This window comes from Colletotrichum destructivum, chromosome 9 (assembly GCF_034447905.1).
Source record: "Colletotrichum destructivum chromosome 9, complete sequence".
NCBI lineage: Eukaryota > Fungi > Ascomycota > Sordariomycetes > Glomerellales > Glomerellaceae > Colletotrichum > Colletotrichum destructivum.
The window spans coordinates 1,415,591-1,436,448 of NC_085904.1; the positions used below are offsets into that span (position 1 = coordinate 1,415,591).

Below are 20,858 nucleotides of genomic sequence, written 5' to 3' on the forward strand. Positions count from 1 at the left end.
TGGAAGTAAACGGATTCGTTGGCTTGGTGCTCCAGATCGGTAGGTTCAATCATAAGGCTTGACCGAGGAATACGACAACAAGAGATACCGGAGAATAGGGCGTTGAATTGAAAGCAGACCACTTCTTATGGAAGCCTCATGAGTTCGATACACCATGGACATCCCACTGGTACGAGAACGGGGCCGAACCCGGAGATACGGCCAGCAAACTGGACGTCGGAGAACGTCCGGTAGGCGAACCACATGGTATGGTGGTATACGGCCCACTACCTGCACTGGTCTTGACAGATCCTTCGATAACGCCATTCCATGGTATGATTGAGCCATTTGAGAAATCGGCATACACAGGGAATCTGGTCCCAGAGAATGCCAATTTGGTTGGTGAGTTTCGAGATCGGTCCAGCCTGGGTGGATGCTTGACTGCTTCTATCGTGAAATCTCACTTGTCGGTTCTTCCATCACGAGGGCACTTGGCTTCAACCCATTACAACTATCTCCTTCTTGCCCCGTAAAAATTATCAAAACTCTCCTCCTCTACTGGAACAAAAACCCGGAAAGCTTGACTTGTCGGAGATTTATCCTACGTTTACTAATCACGTCGTCCACCTTGAACCCCGGTCATACTCACATGGCTAGTTCAAGTGATTGCGACCATACTAGGTGTGATCGGGGGTCGGGGAAAGTGCGCTCATGATCACCGGGCTCTAGGCCGACAATGTCTGGCCTGTTGTCGGAGTGTGTCCGACGGTGGTGGTTGACGCCATCGCCGGGGAAGTCAGCCCGAGCAAAGCCGGCCTTCTGGAGGCTTTACATAAAGCCATCAATCTTGCAACCGGGTTTTGGGCATTTGGAGCTGCAATTAGAGTCAAAAATTACAGCATCTTGTATCATCGTCGTCGTCTTCTTGAGTAGCACCCGAACGAGAGTGACATCGACATGGACCGTTCGTCGGAAAACGACGGCAAAGACACCGCTTCCGTCGCGGTACAGCGTAACGAACAACAGCCAAAGCGCTCTCTTCGTAAAAGAATCGCCGCGGTAGTTTGGGATAGTCTGGACAAGGACCCAGAGGAGCGCAAGTTCATCGCCAAAATAGATTGGTGGATCTTGAGCTACTGTTGTGTCGCCTATTTCGTCAAGTGTGAGTTCAAGATGGTCTCGGTGTCGGCGTGAGGCTGTCCCATAGCCACTAACATCTACCCTAGATCTCGACCAGACCAATGTCAGGTAAATTCTCCATCGCATCCGAGACTCTTGGGGGATCGTATTTAACGCAGGGCTTATAGCAATGCATATGTATCGGGAATGAAGGAAGACCTGCATCTGACGGGCAACGACCTCAACTACCTCACGACCTTCTTCAACATCGGCTACATCATCGGCCAGCTGCCATCCCAACTGATCCTTACCCGTATTCGACCTTCCATCTGGCTGCCAACGCTTGAGCTCATTTGGAGCTTTATCGTAATGGGCATGGCTGGGGCGAAGAACGTCCAGACCATGTGTGCGCTGCGCTTCCTCGTCGGCCTTCTCGAAGCCTCTGCGTATCCCGGCATCATGACATTGTTGGGCAACTGGTACACCCCGCAGGAGTTAGGAAAGCGAGCTTGTATCTTCCAGGCATCGTCTTCAATCGCGCAAATGTTTTCTGGGTGGGTCGTCACGTACCCTTTTGTGCCGAGGCCAAGTAGGGGTGTCTGACAGAGTACAGTTACCTGCAAGCCGGGTTGCTCGCCGGCATGGATCACCGTCATGGAATCCGGGCGTGGCAATGGCTCTTCATCTTCGACGGTTTGTCTTCTATTCACTTCGATCTCCTCTCGGACCAAACGGCGACTAAGTCTCACGCAGGAATCATCGGCATACCGGTCTGTATATACGGGTACTGGGCCATCCCGGACCAACCGACATCGTCTCGCGCCCGCTGGCTCAAGCCGAACGACCGGAGAATGGCCATCGGCCGCATGGAATCCTGCGGTCGAGAGCCCATCCGCAAGCTCACCTGGCGCACTATCAAGGACATCGCCAAGGGCTGGCCCGTCTGGCTTTTCAGCGCCATCTTCATCGCCCACGTCCTCGGCATCCGCATCTATGCATACTTCAACGTCTGGCTCAAGTCGACAGGACTCTTCACCCCCGAAGAAGTCAACTTGATCCCAACCGCAGGCTACGGCACGCAGGTCTTCTTCACGCTGACGTACGCGTGGGCAAGCGACGCCATCGGCTTGCGGTGGCCGCTTGTGATTGTCGCATGCACCGTCGCCATGACCGGAACCGTGATCCTCAGCGTCTATCCGGAGGACAACATACCCGCCATGATGGCGGCGTGGATCCTCACTTTTCTGGAGACCGGGGCCGGGGCGCTGATCATCACCTGGATCAACGAGGTTTGTTCGCACTCGGCCGAGCACAGAGCCGTCATCATCGGCGTTGTGGAGACGGCCGCATTCACGTTCCAGGCATGGGTGCCCTTGCTGGTATATAACTCGGGGGATGCGCCCAAATTTCCCATTGGCTACGAGATGGCCACCATGTTCTTTGGCCTGGAGATCGTGTTGACTCTGGCGATCCTGTGGTGTTCCAAGAAGTGGCCGGTTAGGAAGATTGAACGAGTCGGCGATAGCGAATAGTTTAGAAGCGAACTATTTTATGCAAGTACTTCCGGCTCAAGGTGTGAGTATGTGTACTCGCATTACAACGATCTCCCATTGCTCAAAGATACTTGATACAAATTATTGTCTACAAAGCTGTAAAGTACACAATTGCGGCGATGGCGACAGCTGACCAGGTACTACTGAGCACTGAGGTTTCTCGCCACGAGTAGGCAGAGCTATCCTTTCGCCACGAGTAGCACCCAAGACCGCCGATGATTCCTTGTTCAGCCAGCTTTTTGAAAGGCTCACAGTCAAACGTAGCTATGTTGTATGGATTGAGCCTGAATTCATGCAGGACCTTGGGTTGGCTCGTCGTGTTGACTGTGGCTTTTTGGTACTCCAAGAACGATTCGCTGGGAGAGGTGTCAGGCAATATTAAGTATCGCATGGCGTTGTGGGGAGAAACGTACAAAAACGCGGGCGTCAAGTTGCCACTCCCGATATCGACCGAGAACATATCTTTCTGTGGCCAGTACCATGATCTGACCCACCCGCCCTTCTCGTCAGGCATGTACTCTGACGTCAAGTTGACTTCGGTCCGGGAAATGGTGAGGCTGAAGTTGGACCATTGTGCTGCTTGTGGTGGAACAGAGACCCATGTCATGTATTCCTCCGCTTCTAGGTAAAGCGAGCCAAGTTGGTCAAAGGGTAGGTGCAAATGTGTCATGTTGGTAAAGGCTGAATAATACTTGTCGGCAGTCAAGTTTTGCAAATTGGGGCTGCGTCGAAAGCCCGATATAGCATACTGCATCTGCATCTCACCAATGTGCATCGAAGTCGTAGATTCGCCGCCGAGAACAACTTCGAGTTGTCCGGCGTCGGCGTCATCGGCTCCATATATTACAAGCTTGGCCGACTCTTTGAACCCCACAACAAGTCGCTTTACCCTTGTAGACGCGGTGAAAGAGGCGGATTCGACTTTGATGTTGTTGTTGAAGATGCTGTCGACCGACTCTAGGCTTGTGGTGCCGATCAGGATGCCGTTCTGAAGCCCATATGTCCGAGCAATCTTCTGAGTATCGTAGCTAGGACCAACGCTCCTCAGCGCTGTATGCTTCAAAGTAGAAAGCTCCGGTGCTATTATTTCGATCGATCCAACTGTGTGAAGATTTGTGACGTCGACGTAGGTAAGGCCGTATGGGCGCTGAAGAGCGAACGTACCACCAACGGTTTGGAGATTTGGAAAGCTGAGGTTTTGAATGGACGTTATGTACCATCTGCCAATTATGGTCAGGTGGCCGTCGACCCTTGTCAAGGTGGTGGATGCAATATTGACACTGCTGTTCGAGTATGAATGGTACTCGTCCCCAAAGATACTGCCGTGAATGACCTCTGGGCCACTGAGATCGATATCGGCAGAGTGCACTGGGGAAATGACCAGGTTGCCGTTCACTTCACGGCAGTTTCGTAAAGCGTCGGCATCGCCAGGCTGCTTGATCAAAAGCCCTTTGCCCGGAAAATCACAGACTTGCCCGAGAACACCTGGGCACTGCGGTTAGAACTGCGATGAAAAGCTGCGAGCCGTCACACGACACTTACCATGGCATAGCGCGATTACCGTGAAAGCACCAGCCTGCAAACATTTTGAAAAGCCGATCATGACTCCGAATGTGACTAAAGGCTTGAAGAGCCATCCTCCTAAAGACTGGCGCTTTCAGGAACGTAGCCCATTATCATATAAGGTTGCCCGACGTCGCGTCGAAGATGCGCTGGGCAGGGGAAATTACGAAGCAGTACATGCCGAAAGTGGTGCCAGCCAAGATGCATCTCAGCGGCACAGCACACGCCAACTGGTGAAAGACTGTCCTGAAATCGCATGTTGGAGACAGGTCTGCAGGGAGGAAATTAGCTCGGGCGTGGGGGAGCCAGGGGTTTACATCCTCTTCTGGAGTCTATTGGAGTATTGCTTTACGCCCGACTGCGCGGAACCCCCTGTGGGCCATTGATATCGTGTTAAGAGACCACGTGGGCATGCTGCAATGCCGAGAATGATTTTTTTGGGACGTTTTTCTGTTTGCAACCACTGAATTATGCCTAGTAGCTGAATTCTCTTGTTAATTCCAAAAACGGCATCATTGGCGAGGTAGGCGCCCGAACACCCGGAGGCATCAAGCGTCCGATCACCGTCCGTTGCTACCGGTCCGAGATCCGGCAGCGCCCCGGTGTGGAACCCCGATTGGGTCCTCCGATGGCGCATTGACCACCATCTCCTTAACCCCGCGTCTCCGTCCCCATCGCAGACCGCCTAATTCCATCGAAAACCGCCGGTGACGCACCAAAATCTAGACCACACGCACCGGAGCCGACCGAGCAGTAACTCCACGGATCCTTGCCTATCTCGCCGACGTCGATATCCACACTGCGGTGCGTCTGAGATACCTCATAAAGCCACGACGTCCGCCGGACTCCTCTGCCTCAATCCCATCTTCCCACACAAACCCCGCATTTTCCGCCCATCATGTCCCTCACAAACGAAGATTGGGAAGAGATCCGCCAGGACATTCCCTCGGTCTCGGACCCTTTCATCGCACAGTACATCAACGGCCGCGAGGCTCTCATCGCCCAAGAGCACAAGTCACGCGCTGACGCTTCCTTCCGCGCCGCGGCTTCGCCCATTGCCCGCCGTGCGGCTGACATTGTCGCCCGCATCCGCGACGAGGAGAAGCGGACGATATGGAATGCGCAGGCCGAAGAGGACCTCGCCACGAGCGAGGGTCTTGCACCTTTCCCCGGGATGATGTTCACGCTCGCCAAGCAGCGCCTCGAAACGACCCGTCTGTGGCGCATTGTGCAGAAGATGCCCAAGGGCTCTCTTCTCCACGCTCACTTGGACGCCATGGTTGACTTTGATTTCCTATTCGATGTTCTGCTGAACACCCCCGGCATGCATTTTGCGGCGGACGAGCCCCTCTCGAACGAGGCGGCCAAGTCCAACTCTGGGGTTCACTTCAGATTCAAAAAGGAGGAGAACAGCCAGACTTCACCGTGGGAGAACAGCTATGTTCCCGGAGAATTTCGGCTGCTTACCAAGACGGCGGACGAGTATCCCGACGGCGGGAGGACGGGATTTCTGAAATGGCTGAAGGCGAGATGTACCATCACGCTGACGGATAGCATGGAGCAGCATCACGGTATTGACGCCGTGTGGCGCAAGTTTGTCTCATGCTTCACAGTCACCAGCACCATCATCCACTACGAGCCTATTTTCCGCGCCTTTCTGAAGAGGCTCATGGCGTCGCTGCTGGCGGACGGCATCTACTGGATTGAACTCAGGTGAGGAAAACGCAACCTGCCTCTTCGCTTTCGACTCAAAGATCATGGCCATTGACAGAAACCAGGTTTACTTGGCCGCTCAACTATTGCCGCGACAGGCAAGAGGAGCCAGAGAAGGACTACAACCACATGTTCCAGGTAATGGAGGAGGAGCTCGCGCTCTTCAAGTCCGACCCCGACAACGCCGCCTTCTGGGGCTTCCGCACCATCTGGACCACCATCCGTCAACTGCCTACGCGCGACATCATCGAGAGTATGGACAACTGCATCACCACCAAGATTTCGTGGCCGCACCTTATCGCCGGCTACGACCTCGTCGGCCAGGAGGACCTGGGCCGGCCCCTGCGCGACCTGCTCCCGGAGCTCTTCTGGTTCCGCAAGCAGTGCGCGCAGGAGGGCGTCAATCTCCCCTTCTTCTTCCACGCCGGCGAGACGCTCGGCGACGGCGACGAAACGGACCAGAACCTCTTTGACGCCATCCTCCTCGGCACGCGCCGCATCGGTCACGGCTTCTCCCTGTACAAGCACCCGCTCCTCATTGACATGATCAAGGACAAGCGCATCCTTGTCGAGTCGTGCCCCATCAGCAACGAGGTCCTCCGCCTCTGCGGCTCCATCATGTCGCACCCGCTGCCCGCGCTGCTGTCCCGCGGCGTCCCCTGCGCCCTCTGCAACGACGACCCGGCCATGCTGGGCCAGGACACGGCGGGCATGTCGCACGACTACTGGCAGGCGCTGCAGGGCTGGGAGAACGTCGGGCTGCTGGGTCTGGGATCCATGGCCGAGAACAGCGTGCGGTGGTCCGCGTTCGAGGACGAGACCCCTGAGCAGTGGACCGCGGGTATCAAGGAGGCGAGCCTGGGGTCAGGCGTCAAGGCGGACCGGCTCAAGCAGTGGGCAACCGAGTGGGAAAAGTTCTGTCTCTGGATCGTGGAAGAGTTCGGCGAAGAGTCGGGGAAGGCATAAGGGAAGAATCACATGGGGACGCGGGGGGGGACGGCGGTGACAAACTTGACTTGGGCGAGTACGTTTCAACAATGGGGGCTGTCTGGGTTACATGAGCAATGAAATTGGGCATGGGGACGATATGTATACAACGGAGTTTCAACAGTAAAATGTGCCAAACGGATTGGCCGGCTCAAGGGGGTCACATTACATTCAACACGGCGAATAAAAGGGCATTCAACGCAGCTCTGGACTGAGAGAACCATGGCAAAGGCTACTTAGGGACTGGCTGTATGTTTAGGCTGCACTACTCAGCATCATAAGGCATCCGCCAGCTTAGACAAATACTGCAGATCGACATTGTGAGCCATGGTGAATGCGCCAGTGGCGAATAACGTCGACAGTTCAGGCTGGCTAGAACTGCAGATGCCGTCATGTGGTGACCCAGAGTAAAAAAATGTTTATGATCCTAATAGGGTCAGAAACGAGAAGTCGCAGCAAAGCTGGAAAGTGACAGCAGTGGCAACCCCAGCCCTGAGCCTGTGGAACCTTTGCTGTTTGCCAGTGGTTCAGTCTGAGCATGTGGGCGAGACGAAAATGACTGATTTGACCTGCTAAATCTTATACCATCACCTTGGTTGGCAGAACGTTTACAGGCCGAAGGCTGTTGTCGTACGAGAATATCCGGGTAAGAATTCCGCGATCGAATGAGAACAGACACCCCAAGCGCTCGCGGCCAAATCCCTTCCTCCCCTCGAGGCTCATCCGAGAAGCAAAATAAGGCCAGTTTCAGTAACGACCTCCATCAGTGTCACTGCCATTGACGGTGAGATTCGAGTTCAGCATTTGATGTCTTCAGCAGCAAGTATCGTGGAGAAAAAACATTCAGAGGACGAGAAACCGGATTGCCTACATGGCTGAGTCCCGATACGAGACAGTCGATTGGGAGCCGCAGATCATCCGGGGTTCAATCCACCTCCAACCACGCCCCGATGTGGACAATGGGCATACCCCGGCTCAGAACCTTGAAGCGTGGCACGAGATGATAAAAGTGGAAGGACTCATCTCGACTGGAGAGTCCATGAGGATCGACTGGCTCGGCCCTCACGAATGAGTAGGACGAAGTCGCACACAGCTTGGGGTCCAGCCGATGAGGACAGCCGGGTCTGCTCTGGTGATGCATTCATATATGGGCTCTCTCCTATATGTGGGGTAGAAACACGGGCCAACCAACATGATGCACACACACTTTTGGATCATCGTCGAAAAGAAACACCAAAGGACTGTTGCGACTGGAAGTTGTCTCTTCACTGTAGTCAGGGACATCCCGGTCAATGTGCTTGTCTGCGCGCAGAAACGCGCCCCCACCTTTTCCGTGTTGAGTGGACGCTCGAGCCACATCGGCCAGCGACTACGGACAAACGAATGTTCCGTGCCCTAATTTTTCCGTTTTTTCCAACCCACACAGAAAATCCACTCGCCGGCGGCCGAAAAGTTCGTGAGAAGAAGACCAGGCTCAACCGATCTCAGTCAGACAATTCTTCCCCCCTTCCCTCACCACACCCACAACAACCAGACGCAGGATCAAACTTCTTTGCGTTCCGCACAACCGTCCAAAATGGCTCCTCAAGCAGTACGTACAACATGAGACAACCGCTTTGCTGTTGGCCCAGCCCGCGAGCTCGAAAGAGCTGCGCGCGGCGGCGGCGTGAAACAGTAGGCTAAGTCAAGATTCAATAGGCGATCAAGCGCACCGGCAAGGGCAAGAACCAGAAGGTCACCAAGAAGTTCATCATCAACGCTTCCCAGCCCGCCTCGGACAAGATCTTCGACGTCGCTGCCTTCGAGAAGTTCCTCCAGGACAAGATCAAGGTTGAGGGTCGCGTCGGCAACCTCGGCGACCAGGTCCAGATCTCCCAGCAGGGTGAGGGCAAGATTGAGATCATCGCCCACAACGAGCTCTCCGGCCGCTACCTCAAGTACCTGTACGTTGTCCTGCCCGTAGCGTTTGTCCCAAACATTGCTGCATTTGGTAAGCGGAACAGACCGCTAACATCACCTCCCCCTCACAGGACCAAGAAGTTCCTCAAGAAGCAACAGCTCCGTGACTGGCTCCGTGTCGTTTCCACCTCCAAGGGTGTCTACGAGCTCAAGTTCTTCAACGTCGTCAACGACGAGGCTGAGGATGATGACGAGTAAACGGTTTCTATGCATGGGTCAGGTTACTTTGGTCGGCATGGCACTGGAATTTTGGCAAGGTTAATGGGAAATACCATGGGGAATACCAAAAGTTAGCACCATCGTGTGCCTGTTGATCTGCCACTTCCTTTTCACTTTCCGATCATGATTCGCAATTCTGAGATGTGATTTATGGGGTATCCTTGAACAGTCTATGTATGAATTGATCCGGTTGCCCCTGTTTACGATGTCCAAATGTTCTACAATCCATCGTACACGCACTATCTCCTCCCTACTCGGGCAAGGCCCTCATAACCCCCTCAAATGCGACCAATGCCATGGCATTGGCCGGGAACGCCCTAAGGAAACACGGCAGAAACCCGCGCCAGTAACCCTTCCACCCCGCTTCCCTGTACACCGCGGTCGCGGCGTCCCTCCACCGAGGAAATCTCTGGACGCCGTCGTTGAGCCCGCCGCCAAGGGGATCCGTCATGATGCGCTGCTTGATCACATCGGACGGGTAGCTCGTCAGCCAGAAGACCTGCGCGCTCAGCCCACCAGCCCAGAAGTTCACGGCCGGCGCGCTGAGCTTCGTGTTCTCCCTGAAATACCTCGAGAACACGTCGTAGGAGCCCCACCAGCAGAAGAAGAAGCCTCGGAACAGCAGCGTCGCGCTCAGGCCGTGGTAGACGCCCTTCACACCGTGGTGCGCGTAGATCTTGCGCAGGCAGTCGACGGGCCCGCTGTACAGCCGCTCGGTCTTGTTGGCGGCGTATTGGATCTGCAGGCGGGCCTTGACGTGCTCGACGGGCGCCGCGATGAAGCTGACGGTGCTGCCGGCCATCATGCCCGCGATGCCGTGGCCGTACGACGGCAGGTTCTCGACGCTACCGACGCGGAACAGGCTCTCGGCGAGGAGCCGGCGGTAGACTGTCAGGGAGCCTAGCATCACCGAGTCCATGAACATCCAGCCCACCAGCGGAGGTGTCGCGCCCTTATACAGGCCCGGGACGCCCTCATTCCGCAGCGTCTGCGTGACGCATTGGAGCGGCCCGCTGAAGCGCGAGGCGTCTGTCGTCTGGAGGCGCACCTTGATCGTGTCAAAGGGGTGGCCGACTTCGCAAGCGTCAGTGCAGTCCCCACAAGCCTTTGGACGACGGGAAATGACAAACCTGTGAGTTTTGCTATTCCGGAAAAGACTCCAGCGACGAAGCCCTTATAGTTTTTGACCACAACCTTGGGCTCTTCCCTCACGTCTGCGGCCATGGTGATATCTGAGTGAGGGGGAACCGCCGTGAGATCACTTGCAGCGGACATCGAGTCCGTTGATAAGTCACAAAAAGTGCAACCACCTCTGAGACAGGCCGACGGAAAAATCCGAGAGTCCTGGTACAAAAAGTGAATACCAGTTCTATCGTGTACTTTTTTGTGAGCCTTATACGAAATCCATCACAAGTGAGTTGGGGTAGGGATATGTGGTGCGCCCCGTGCTTCATGAATCATGAAGCTCTGATTCTCGCTAGGTAAGCAAAAAAAGGAGCCGATTCCGGGGACAGCGCCCCCCCCGGTATCTGCGTCAAGGCCCGCTCTGATTGGTTAGGCGAAGCTATTTGGACCCTTGAATCAGGTTTCCTTTCTGCAGGGACTCTCTGTTGGCATCACCATTCAGTGTACCGGGCGCCTCGGGGATTAACACCGGACCACGAAAAGCTGACATCCTGGATACTAAACAGAGTGTCTATTTCCTTCTATTATATATTATGCATCCCATATGAGAATAGCCTTGGTTCTATCTATAGTGCGATACCAAGTTTTCTTTCATCTGTCAGACTACTTCCACGCCATTCCGAGATCTTTACCCAACCCGTTTCCTTTAATCTGTCGCGTCCTCCAGCCAAGCACTTCGAAGCCATAATTCCATGAGTCGTAATCCGGTGCCTCCAGCTTATACACGCTACTTTTCGCGTACCTTGAATGAGCCTGCGAGGTGAGCATCATTTTGACCTCGACGCTTGGCCTGTGAGCCGCAACATGGCCAGGCTCTCTGACGATGTGGACGTAAATATTCTCAGGCATGGCCTTTTGCTGTGACAAGGGACTATCGGCCCGCAGGTGGAAGGAAGCATCGCATGCCCTGTCAAGTCGCGAGCATCTTACAGTCCTCATCCCTAGCGAGAGAGGATCTACTTCCTTGGCTCAAGCGAGATTTTGTTCAGCCGGTGTAACAGGTCACTCGCTAGTTCTCTGCCTGCCATCTTGCCGAAGAAGCTCTCGAGAGCTAGGAAGTCTTGGAAAGCCAAGGGTTGGTCACAATGAGGTGCGACATCTGCGTACATGCGACGGCACGCGAGTGGCAGAGGCCGCGGGTGGACAAACCCGTTGTGGGGGCAGCGGTAGCGTTTTTCATGTCGATTCAGTGTCGGATTCGATCCTGTGGACTTCGCCGCATAATATTTGCTTGCCCGCCGCTCTCAAATATCGGCGTCGCTGTCGTCAAATATTTTGTTGAAAACTGCACAGAAAAGATGGCTTCTTGCAATCGAATCTCCAAATTCGTTGCAAGAAATCTCGCCGTCGACATCTAAGTCGATAAGTTGTTATAGACGGTCGTGCGAAGCTCAAAGGGAGCCTGAAAAAAGGCGATTGTCTCTGCGATTCAGACGGTCATTGAGCTGGCTCGTTGACCTCGCTCTCGATTATCCGCGACATTGTTCTTGATGTTCCAAGGCCTACTGCTCCCAAGAGAAGACGAAAAGCATGAAAACCTGGCTCTATAGTTGAACTATCACTCAAGACGTCTACAAACTAAGAGGCGGTGAAGGGAACAAACAGCTAGAGGGAGCTGAGCAAGAAACTGTGCCTTTGACCATCGCTCCTGCGGCGCTTTATGGCGGGATGGCGGGATGGCGAGGCCAGCTCTTAACTTTGGGGTTAGAGACATTAAACATCTCATCAAGCACCAGAACCACTGCACTAGCTGATTCGGGCGAGGTTCGAAGAGAAAACATCCGAAATGAGCATGAGGACGGGATTATTGAAGGGCATGTGAAATAGCCTCAGTGCCTGGCAAGTTGCTACTGTCTATGGACCCAAACAATCGAATGAATATCCGAGGGACTTGTCTATGCATCTAAGAAGAATGGAAAAGACATGCATCAATGAAGAAGAGTCGCTTTGTGGACAAGGATCTGGAGCTCCCTCCGAGCTCCCGGCGCTGACGTCACGTGGAGTACACACCCTCTCGGAAACACCTTCGCCCATCCATCCCACCTGACAGCTTTGGAGCGTTTGTCCGAACCACTCTACAACTTCGAGGGTTACTCCAAAAACGAGAATCTCGACAACCACGATACCCGAAGACGAACCGCCACGATGAAAGCCATCTACGCCGTTCCGGCGACCTTCGCCCTCGTATACCGGGCCTGGTCACACCAGTCCCTCACCCCTGCGGGCATCGTCGCTGCCGTCATCACAGCCATTGCGCACGCCTACCACCCGTGGAACCTGCCATTCGCGCTGCTGTGCACTTTCTTCCTTGCCGGTACCAGAGCGACAAAGGTATGAAGATGCTATTTGCTGAGGAGCGGGTGGCTGGTTACATTCTGACCGTTTCCCCCAGGTCAAGCACCATGTCAAAGCTCAGATGACGATGGCCGCCCGAGGCACGCCGGGAGGTGAAGGAGCGCGCACCCACGTCCAAGGTAAGAGTCCTACCATCACCTATAGCCGCTGTCTCTAAGTCAATCTAACACCTGAACGATAGTCTTCGCCAATTCACTGATGGCCTCGTGTCTCTCCCTCCTCCACGCCTACCAACTGAACAAACGAAAGGCCGCGATCCTCGACTCGACGACCCCGAACCCTTCTGGTACTCTCTGCTACTCCTGGGGCGGCGACTTACTTGTCGTCGGCATCATCGCAAACTACGCTGCTGTCGCCGCCGACACGTTCAGCTCGGAGCTGGGAATCCTGGCCAAAGGGGAACCCCGCCTGATCACGTCCCCGACCCTGCGCAAGGTCCCGCGCGGTACCAACGGTGGCGTCACCCCGCTCGGCATCGCCGCCGGCGCGCTGGGCTCCATGATCGTCGTTACGGCCTCGATGATCTTCCTCCCGCTCTGCGGCGATGACAGCGCCGGAATTTCCGCGTGGACGAACCAGCAGCGGTCGACCTTCATGCTGGCGATGACGCTCTGGGGCGTCCTTGGGAGCCTGCTCGACAGCGTCCTCGGCGCCGTCTTCCAGCGCTCCGTCCGCGACGTGCGCACTGGTAAGATTGTTGAGGGCGAGGGTGGTACCAAGGTCCTCATCTCGTCCGATGCGTCTGATCACGCCGACAAGAACCAGAAGCGCGCCGCCATCAAGGCCGCGGCGCTCCACGGAGAGGGCAAGCGCGCCGTCGAGCAGATGCAAGAGGTCGACGGCGTCGAGCCCGCCGAGACCAGCGACGCGAAGAAAAGATACGACCCTGAGGACAAGCACCGCAAGCCGACAATGGGCGACGCCAAGCCCTCGCGGGTCATCGAGACGGGTTGGGACTTGCTGGACAACAACGACGTCAACTTTCTGATGGCCTTCACCATGAGCATGGGGGCCATGGGCGTCGCCAGCTGGTTCTGGGGTGTGCCGATCGAGTCGATTCTCGACCTGTAGAACTAGCAATGCATACATACTTTTCTTTCTTTCTTGCTATCCCTAGGCCTTTTTGGATTCCAAGGATGTGAGGCCTTCATATTCATCATGTCTGGCCATCGCGACAAAACCTACCCTGCAAGTCATTGGCATCTCATAGTCTGTCCGAACCAACAGGATCTGTCAAGAGGACATTCTCGCGATTCAGAGTAAGCCCCCGCGGGTCGATTGTCTCACATTTGCATCTTGTCAATCTCTTGTCAAAGTAAGTGGTACTGAATTCCTTTCGTACCTAGTGTACTACACAATTGCCCGATCCCCCCATATGCCGTACTACTTCTTCTACAATGATTCCCCTAGTCGGAACACACCTCTGATCATCCCTACTCCTTCACTCTGGAAACCGTACACTTCGAATGCGATCGCGCGCGCCTCCGGAGAACCCTTCCATTCTGCCCAGCCTTATGCACCATGGAGCTTCGCCATGATGCTCGCCACGATGGCGAGAAAACAGCTGCCAGGAAGAAGAAAGCGAATAGGAGAGAAACAGAAAACGGCAAGAAGAAAAGAAAAAACTCCAAATTTCCCAACGCCAAGCCCGAAAAGCAATGCTATGCCTTACCTTTCTTTTAGTTCGCTACACGACCTCGCTGCTCTTCTTCTCTTTGCCTCGCTCTCTTCATCTAGTATAAGCCTGAACCGTAAAAGCAAACAGTCGGAGGCGGCGCAGAAGACAGTCCGCCCAAAGGAAAGGAAAAAACTTGGCCCATTCTCCCATCATGCGTCATGCTCGTGGTGTTTCAGTCATCCCTCATTTGGCGTTGGCCGACTTGTGAGACTCAAGAGCGCCGGCCAGGGTCTTGGCCATGTCCTCATTCTTGACCTGCACCATCCACGTCTCAAGACCGTTACCGGCCTCGTTGGAGGTGGTAAGCTTGACATACTTCTTGTCCGCCTTGTAGGTCTCGCCGGGCAAGAGGGAGCGGTTTAGGACAACATGGCCGCGGGGTTCCGCGCGCAGAAGCATGCGAACGGCGCCCGTGTTCTTGTGCTTCAAGAGACGGAACGGGCCGACACCCTTTGTGGACCACGGACTCTTGTTCTTAGGCTGATCGTCGCCGCTGTCCTTGTCTTCTTCGGACCCGGGAAGGATGAACTTCATAATCTTGGCGCGGACGTCGTGAACTACAATCTCATCCTCCTCACCGGGGCCACCCTCGGTAAGCTTGAGCTGCTCGTGAGGCTTGCCGTCGGCATCATCACCTTCACCACCGCCAGCGGCCTTGTCAGCCTCTGCAGCCGGCTCGGGGGTTCCATTGGCAGGGGTGGTGGCTAGGCTGGATGCGCCACCAAAGTTGAAGGGCGAGTTTGTTCCAGTGGTCGAGGCGCCGGCCGGGGCCTGCAGGCTGCCGAACATGCCGGAGGTAGGCTGGGCGGGCTTAGAACCAAAGAGGCTGCTCGTGGGTGCCGAAGTCGATGCTCCGAAAAGCGGCTTTTGAGAAGCGGGCGCCGAGGCATTAGCGGATCCATTCGAGGCGCCAAAGGCGAAAGTAGGAGTCGACGTCACGGGAGCCGCAGGCTGGGCCGGAGCACCGCCTCCAAATTGGAAGGGGGAGTTGCTCGACGGCGCAGCAGAAGAACCACCGCCGAACTGGAATGGCGCAGAGCTGTTTGAAGGAGCAGAAGATCCACCGCCGAAGTTAAACATGCCTCCAGATGAGGGGGCTGGAGCAGAGTCAGTCGCACCACCATTGTTGGATGCGAAGGGGTTGTTGAAACTCTGGCCCCCGCCGCCGCCAGCGCTGAACGTAAAGGATCCACCGCCGCCAGAGCCAAAGCTTGGAGGGCCGCTGGCTCCTCCGTTTGTCTGAGCAGCAGGTGCAGCACCTCCAAATGGGTTGGATGAGGGCGCAGTCTGGCTTCCTCCAAAGTTGAACATGCTACTGCCCGACGGTGCGGAAGGACCATCCTGCTTCATGGGGGCGCCGCCGAAAGGAGAGTTGGCAGCCGGGGCAGACTCCGCCGGCTTGCTGGCACCGAAGCTAAAGATGGGCGCCGTGGGGGCAGGACCGGCTTCGGGTGCCTTGGGGGCCTCGGTTGGCTTAGCGCCGAACAGGCTAGAAGTGCCCGACGCCGGCGCGTTGTTGCCGAAAAGAGGCTTCGACTGGAAAGAAGTAGAGCTGCCCGAAGTGCTGGCACCGAACAAAGGCTTGGCAGACTCAGTGGCAGGCGCCTCTTGGGGGTTGCCGCCGAAAAGAGTCGAAGACTGCATCACAGAGCCCGCAGGCTTGTCCTGGGCACCGAAGAGGTTTGAAGCCGGGGCCGGTGCCTTGGTCTCTTCCGCCTTGGGAGCGGAAGCACCGAACGCGAAAGTCGGCGCAGCCGCCGGCTTGATAACGGCCTCATCCTTCTTGGGCTCCTCCGAGGCCTTGGGCTGGAACCCAGACGAAGAAAATCCGCCGAAGAGCGACTTGGCAGGAGGTTGCGAGCTGTTTTCCTTGTCAGACTCTGCCCCCGTATCCTCCTCAGAGCGGGAGCGCTTCTCGGCCTTGGGCTTGTCGTCCTGCTTGGGAGTGGGAGCACTAAACAAGTTGGAAGAGGCGGGTGCGGCCGGCTTAGCACCAAAGATAGAACCGGAGCCGGAGCCGGAGCCGTTCGTAGACGCGCCAAATAGACCGTTGCTGGCCGGAGCATTGGTGTTGAATTTGATCGGAGAGTTGGGGTTCCAGGTCGCGTTGACGGGAGCCGGGGCGGGCTCCTTGGTCAAGGCAAACGGCGCCTTATCGGCCGCCGGCGTGGGCTCAGCTGAGTCCGCGCGGATGGGGTTGCCATCGTTGCCCTTGTTAACGCGGTCGAAAAGGCTCTTGCCAGGCGTGCTTTCTCTGGCATCAGACGAAATGCTAGAGGGACCAGTCGCGGCGCCAGTGGAGAAAAGGGGCTTCTTGGCACCAAAGGGGTTCGAAGCCGGCTGGGCCAAAGGTGTATCGGCGCCACCACTAGCGGCAACACTGGGCTCGTAGCTCTGCTGGCCAGCTTCCTGCGTGCCCGCCTCATCGTCAGAGTCGGTCTCACTCTCACCGTCAGCCTCCACACCGCTGTTCTTTGCAGAGCTGGCATCGGAGAGGTAACCAAAGATGTTGGACGGTTGGGCGGGCTTGATGTTGGCCTCGAGTACGGAGCGGGAAAGGTTGTTGTTAGCAGTGGCTTTCGATGCGCCAGCGAAGGGATTGGGCTTTGCCTCTGCAGCCTTGGGGGTTGCCTTGGGGGTCGAGGTGGGTCCCTGGTTGTTCGCAACCCTTTCGAACATGCTCTTGGTTGCCGACGGAGTCGAAGTCAACTTCTGTGATTTGCTCGGCTGGTTCTCGTCCGACTCATCGGTCACGGTTGCCCTTCTCTTGTTCTTGATCGCAGCCGGAGTAGCTGGCTCTTGCTCCTCCTCCCTGTCCACAGCACGTCTCTTGTTATTTTTGTTAGGAGAGGCCGTCGAAAGCGCAGCGTCCTTGGGAGTCAGTTGCTCCTCGGCCTTGCGCTTGGAACGCGTGGTCTGCCTCGAAGGACTGGAGTCGGCGGCGTCATCCTCGGGCTCGGGCAGATTGTGAGCGGCTCTCCACTTCTTCAATACCTCCTCCGAAGGCTTGACGTTTTTGAACTCGTACAGGCCGTATCTAAGCATGATTAAGCTCCGACTCTTTTCAAACTCCTTGGCGAAGTTCATGATGTTGAGCTTCCAGTCCTTCTTGTTGAAGATCTCATTGGCGGCATATTTGAGGCGGCGAAGGTCCAGGACGCAGAAGAGCTGACGGCGCTGCAGGTCGTCGTACTCGGGAGGGACAAGATGGCCAAGGTACTGATCGGCGTATACGGTGCCCTTGGCTTCGAGCTCGGGGGGGATGTCTCGCGCAAGTGCTTCGCCAGAAAGTTCAGGCGGCGGAGAGGGAATGCGCATCTGGAAAAGGTCGACGGACGTGGATTTGGCAGTCATGCCTCGCGGGGTCGCCTGAGCAATGGTCTCCCGATACACCTTCTGCGAGGCCGGGGTCGCACCCGGAGCAAAGACCTTCTTGGCAGTGCTCGCAGACAGGCTTGGCGCAAAGGGGGAAACGGCCGGGCTTGCGCTAATGGAGGAGGAGCGGAAGAGATTGTGGGCAGTAGAAATGGTGCTCGTGTTGAGGTTGCTCGAGGGCGCGGGATCGCGGTTCAGGACTCTCTGGGACGGAGCAGTCTGGGGAGTACCCAGTCGCTTGTTGGGGTTCAGAGGCGAAGCTTGGTAGCTCCGGTTCGCGAATTTGAGCGACGGGCGCGGGCGCGGGGTGCTGTTTCGGTGATCCATGATGACGAGCGTAGAAGAAAGATGCGGGATCAGGATTAAAATTAGTTGTTGGAGATGGCAATGTGGTCGGTCGACTCGGCGTCGGGAGGAGGGTCGCGTCTCGATTCACGTAGGATTCGCAGACAAAGCGACGGGGGGAAGAAAATGGGGGATGAGGGACGAAAGCAGATGCTGCAGCGGGAAGCAGCTACTCAGGAGTGGATGCGAGTGGATAAAAAGACTCGAAAGGCAATGAAGCTTCGACAGCAACAAAAGGCAATAGCGCAGCGATCAGAAAAGCTGATGCTGAATGGCGCATCAAAGACGGCCTTGTTGGTGGATTGGCGGAGAGGAACCAGACGAAAGATTTTGGTGCAGGATGTTTTTTTGGTGTGGCACGTCCGGGCGACTGGCGACTGGCGACGGGCGACGGGGCCAGCTGTTGGGAAAAAACGAGCGACGGCGGGTGCAGGGGGGCGAGAACGAGCACCTACCTCGACGATGGCAGCGTCAGGATCGGGATGAAATGGTCCACTTTTCTGCCGTACCTATCCATTTAACCTCAGGCAACCGTGACCGCCTTCAACACGAGTTGGAGTTGGTTTACCGCTGGCTGCAACACACACACACACACACACACACACTGCGGCGACGCGACTGGACTGGCTGGTTGATTGGTTGGATTCTGGCGCTTCCCATTCCATATCTCTATCAGAGCTTTCTCCGATCTCTCACCAACTCCAGTCGGATCTCGCGTCACTGAATGTTACCGAAAGGCTTAGCTCTGGACAGTTCACCAAGTACCCGCAAGAATACGTGCTGTAGCTTTCTGCTTTTCTATTGCACTGCTCTGTCGCCGTTTAGCAACATCCGGGGATCGGAACCGGTGCTGCTCCGGGCCTCTTCCACTCGCGTCTGCTGAGTCAGCTCGGGTCATTCTACCCAAGCTGACTGCGCTCCTGACCAGCACCAGGAGAATGAATGCACCTGCGCTACTGAAACCAGGGGGCATCTGTCCAAGATTCCAAGTGGCGGTTTTGCTCATGGATTAATTGGTTCCTACAGCCTGCGTCTTAGAAGCCGCATGGCGCCCTTTTGTCGAATGTTAAAGCCATGGGTTTTTCTAGAATGGCGAGCGGTTATTGAAACCTACCTATGGTTACCGACTCGGTGGTCTCGTACAATGATATTGCGACACATCTGGCCAGAGCCGGCTCTCAACGGCCGAAAAGCACACGTGAAGCTTGCGGCGCTGGCTCCTCCACCGCCCGGCCAAAACTGGGTCTACTGACTCGGGCCGGCAATGGTCGGGAATCGCATCATCGCAGCCCCAGCATTGCTGCACGCGGAGGAGACGGAAGCACGTGTCCACGTGTCCACCAGCATGAGCATCGGACGTCCGCCATGGCTAGGGGCAATGTTTTTTTTTGCGTTGGCCTACGAATCTTGGTGGCAGTCATGTGCAACCAGTTGAGCACTTCACGAGGTTGCGAAAGTTGTTGGCGAAGAACACATTCATCATCACATGCTTTTTTTTTCCCCTTTCACCCTCCCAAATGCGCCTATGCGACGGACCATATGCGCATCTCACACCGCGAATCATAACCCTTCATACCAAAGCGGTATCAATGTTCTGTTTCCCCCATGAGTCTCTCACCTTTTCTTCTTGGAAATATTCGATCATATGCAAGATAAATGGTCATATTCTCGTTTCCTACGGCAACGCTACATTTGGCGCGCATCCAGGTCCAGCATCCAATGGCCGATACAGCTGGTAGGTATGGTACAGGGTATTACCGACAAGACAATGTCCACCACGACCGTCGCGACAAATTTACAACTTGGCCTTGGTCTGGGCCTTCTTCAGAATGGGCTCCATCTTGGTGGCCTTCATGACATCGCCCTTGATCTTGAGCTTGCCCGACATAAAGAGCTTCTGCGCGTTGGCCTTGCCCTGGACGAGGTTGCCAAAGTCGGCGTCGGACAGAGACAGTGTGACTGGTGCGAACATGTCAGATTAGGGCTTCAGCGCACGCCTTATTGAGTCCACAATACATACCGGTAGGCTTCTGGCCAGTGCCCTTGCCAACCTCGCCCTTCTCCTTGAGGTCAATGTGCCAGCTATCGGTCTCGCCGGCCGCGTTCTTCAGGGTAAAGGCGAAGATGGCGTTGCCCTGCTTGATGGCGTCCTTGCGATCGGGCTCGCTGGCGCCGAGTACGGAGTTGATGGCGTCGAAAGCGGCCGAAGAAGGAAACTTATCTGCGGGCACATGACGTTAGCGCTGGGCGACGAGGGGGGAAGTCCCATGTGATCGAGTACATACCGTTGGCGAGACCCATGTTGACTGTTTGTTTTGGGGGTATTTGGTGGGTTTGAGTAGGAGAGTGATGGAATCTGTATGTTTGGGTATAGGGGATCGCGAAAGATTACCGAAACGCGGGGGGGGATGGCCGGATAGTTTAAATACTGGCAAGATGGCAACGGTTAAGCCGTGCGCCGGAGGTTTGGGGGGTGTGGAGGACTCGCCGGACGGAGGAACAAAGAGACAGATGCGGTACATCGAAAGCTGGATGACGCTCAGTTGTCGCATGTGAACCTCGGCGATTTGGTTCAGCGTCATGTGCACCCAGACTCCACCCATCCAGAGTACCCAAGGTACCTACATCGTAAGGTGAGAGTATCTGTAGGCACTAACCCCAGCTGGAGACTTGCGACAGGCCTGCCATGGTTCACTGGAATGCCCCATAGCTGCCACTGCCTGCTACAGAATTGAGCGCCCCAGTGTTTGCCTTGGGTACGTACATCTTTCATAGACGAGGCCCCGCTCGGTTGACGGCCCCAGCCGAATCCGAGCACTGCTGACCGT

General features: G+C 55.8%; 9 protein-coding genes across 9 annotated transcripts; 4 read left to right on the forward strand and 5 right to left on the reverse strand.

Moving 5' to 3' along the window:
- Positions 1–936: 936 nt before the first annotated feature.
- CDEST_13564 (Putative major facilitator superfamily, MFS transporter superfamily) lies at positions 937–2,630 on the forward strand (the record flags this gene model as incomplete). The annotated part of the gene is made up of 4 exons (XM_062929720.1): positions 937–1,141; positions 1,206–1,227; positions 1,287–1,652; positions 1,712–2,630. 4 exons carry the CDS (start codon positions 937–939, stop codon positions 2,628–2,630), a joined length of 1,512 nt encoding a protein of 503 aa, XP_062785771.1.
- A 61-nt stretch (positions 2,631–2,691) lies between these two features.
- CDEST_13565 (Putative Receptor L-domain superfamily) lies at positions 2,692–4,289 on the reverse strand. The gene is made up of 3 exons (XM_062929721.1): positions 4,194–4,289; positions 3,065–4,136; positions 2,692–3,007 (listed from the first exon to the last, which is right to left on the reverse strand). Exons 1-3 carry the CDS (start codon positions 4,252–4,254, stop codon positions 2,740–2,742), a joined length of 1,401 nt encoding a protein of 466 aa, XP_062785772.1. The 5' UTR covers positions 4,255–4,289; the 3' UTR covers positions 2,692–2,739.
- Position 4,290: 1 nt separating this feature from the next.
- CDEST_13566 (uncharacterized protein) lies at positions 4,291–4,472 on the reverse strand (the record flags this gene model as incomplete). The annotated part of the gene is made up of 1 exon (XM_062929722.1): positions 4,291–4,472. One exon carries the CDS (start codon positions 4,470–4,472, stop codon positions 4,293–4,295), a length of 180 nt encoding a protein of 59 aa, XP_062785773.1. The 3' UTR covers positions 4,291–4,292.
- A 536-nt stretch (positions 4,473–5,008) lies between these two features.
- Positions 5,009–7,240, forward strand: CDEST_13567 (Putative adenosine deaminase domain, adenosine/adenine deaminase, metal-dependent hydrolase). Its single transcript, XM_062929723.1, has 2 exons — positions 5,009–5,927; positions 5,993–7,240. The coding sequence occupies exons 1-2, from the start codon at positions 5,113–5,115 to the stop codon at positions 6,891–6,893; spliced, it is 1,716 nt and encodes a 571-aa protein (XP_062785774.1). The 5' UTR covers positions 5,009–5,112; the 3' UTR covers positions 6,894–7,240.
- A 1,103-nt stretch (positions 7,241–8,343) lies between these two features.
- On the forward strand, positions 8,344–9,289 carry CDEST_13568 (Putative large ribosomal subunit protein eL22). Its single transcript, XM_062929724.1, has 3 exons — positions 8,344–8,505; positions 8,613–8,857; positions 8,945–9,289. The coding sequence occupies exons 1-3, from the start codon at positions 8,491–8,493 to the stop codon at positions 9,069–9,071; spliced, it is 387 nt and encodes a 128-aa protein (XP_062785775.1). The 5' UTR covers positions 8,344–8,490; the 3' UTR covers positions 9,072–9,289.
- Position 9,290: 1 nt separating this feature from the next.
- Positions 9,291–10,510, reverse strand: CDEST_13569 (Putative mitochondrial carrier protein). Its single transcript, XM_062929725.1, has 2 exons — positions 10,223–10,510; positions 9,291–10,166 (listed from the first exon to the last, which is right to left on the reverse strand). Exons 1-2 carry the CDS (start codon positions 10,365–10,367, stop codon positions 9,343–9,345), a joined length of 969 nt encoding a protein of 322 aa, XP_062785776.1. The 5' UTR covers positions 10,368–10,510; the 3' UTR covers positions 9,291–9,342.
- Positions 10,511–10,728: 218 nt separating this feature from the next.
- CDEST_13570 (uncharacterized protein) lies at positions 10,729–14,386 on the forward strand. Its single transcript, XM_062929726.1, has 5 exons — positions 10,729–11,037; positions 11,123–12,095; positions 12,281–12,608; positions 12,670–12,751; positions 12,814–14,386. Exons 2-5 carry the CDS (start codon positions 12,064–12,066, stop codon positions 13,701–13,703), a joined length of 1,332 nt encoding a protein of 443 aa, XP_062785777.1. The 5' UTR covers positions 10,729–11,037; positions 11,123–12,063; the 3' UTR covers positions 13,704–14,386.
- Position 14,387: 1 nt separating this feature from the next.
- On the reverse strand, positions 14,388–18,380 carry CDEST_13571 (Putative Ran binding domain, PH-like domain superfamily). Its single transcript, XM_062929727.1, has one exon. It carries the CDS (start codon positions 18,010–18,012, stop codon positions 14,494–14,496), a length of 3,519 nt encoding a protein of 1,172 aa, XP_062785778.1. The 5' UTR covers positions 18,013–18,380; the 3' UTR covers positions 14,388–14,493.
- A 1,254-nt stretch (positions 18,381–19,634) lies between these two features.
- Positions 19,635–20,683, reverse strand: CDEST_13572 (Putative lipid-binding protein POX18/UbiT/NSL-TP1). Its single transcript, XM_062929728.1, has 4 exons — positions 20,656–20,683; positions 20,316–20,588; positions 20,051–20,251; positions 19,635–19,989 (listed from the first exon to the last, which is right to left on the reverse strand). The coding sequence occupies exons 2-4, from the start codon at positions 20,329–20,331 to the stop codon at positions 19,826–19,828; spliced, it is 381 nt and encodes a 126-aa protein (XP_062785779.1). The 5' UTR covers positions 20,332–20,588; positions 20,656–20,683; the 3' UTR covers positions 19,635–19,825.
- Between the last annotated feature and the right edge of the window lie 175 nt (positions 20,684–20,858).

Excerpts from the sequence above, each read along its gene's own strand:
- CDEST_13565 (XM_062929721.1), bottom strand. The coding sequence starts at position 4,254 with ATGATCGGCTTTTCAAAATGTTTGCAGGCTGGTGCTTTCACGGTAATC. Across the intron at positions 4,137-4,193 it reads GGTAATCGCGCTATGCCATG|GTGTTCTCGGGCAAGTCTGT; the intron begins GTAAGTGTCGTG and ends CGCAGTGCCCAG. Across the intron at positions 3,008-3,064 it reads AACTTGACGCCCGCGTTTTT|CGAATCGTTCTTGGAGTACC; the intron begins GTACGTTTCTCC and ends CACCTCTCCCAG.
- CDEST_13567 (XM_062929723.1), top strand. The coding sequence starts at position 5,113 with ATGTCCCTCACAAACGAAGATTGGGAAGAGATCCGCCAGGACATTCCC. Across the intron at positions 5,928-5,992 it reads ATCTACTGGATTGAACTCAG|GTTTACTTGGCCGCTCAACT; the intron begins GTGAGGAAAACG and ends GACAGAAACCAG.
- CDEST_13568 (XM_062929724.1), top strand. Across the intron at positions 8,858-8,944 it reads GGCCGCTACCTCAAGTACCT|GACCAAGAAGTTCCTCAAGA; the intron begins GTACGTTGTCCT and ends TCCCCCTCACAG.
- CDEST_13569 (XM_062929725.1), bottom strand. The coding sequence starts at position 10,367 with ATGTCCGCTGCAAGTGATCTCACGGCGGTTCCCCCTCACTCAGATATC. Across the intron at positions 10,167-10,222 it reads CGGAATAGCAAAACTCACAG|TCGGCCACCCCTTTGACACG; the intron begins GTTTGTCATTTC and ends ACGCTTGCGAAG.
- CDEST_13570 (XM_062929726.1), top strand. The coding sequence starts at position 12,064 with ATGAGCATGAGGACGGGATTATTGAAGGGCAT. Across the intron at positions 12,096-12,280 it reads ACGGGATTATTGAAGGGCAT|TACACACCCTCTCGGAAACA; the intron begins GTGAAATAGCCT and ends CGTCACGTGGAG. Across the intron at positions 12,752-12,813 it reads AGCGCGCACCCACGTCCAAG|TCTTCGCCAATTCACTGATG; the intron begins GTAAGAGTCCTA and ends CCTGAACGATAG.
- CDEST_13571 (XM_062929727.1), bottom strand. The coding sequence starts at position 18,012 with ATGGATCACCGAAACAGCACCCCGCGCCCGCGCCCGTCGCTCAAATTC.
- CDEST_13572 (XM_062929728.1), bottom strand. Across the intron at positions 19,990-20,050 it reads CACTGGCCAGAAGCCTACCG|TCACACTGTCTCTGTCCGAC; the intron begins GTATGTATTGTG and ends TGTTCGCACCAG.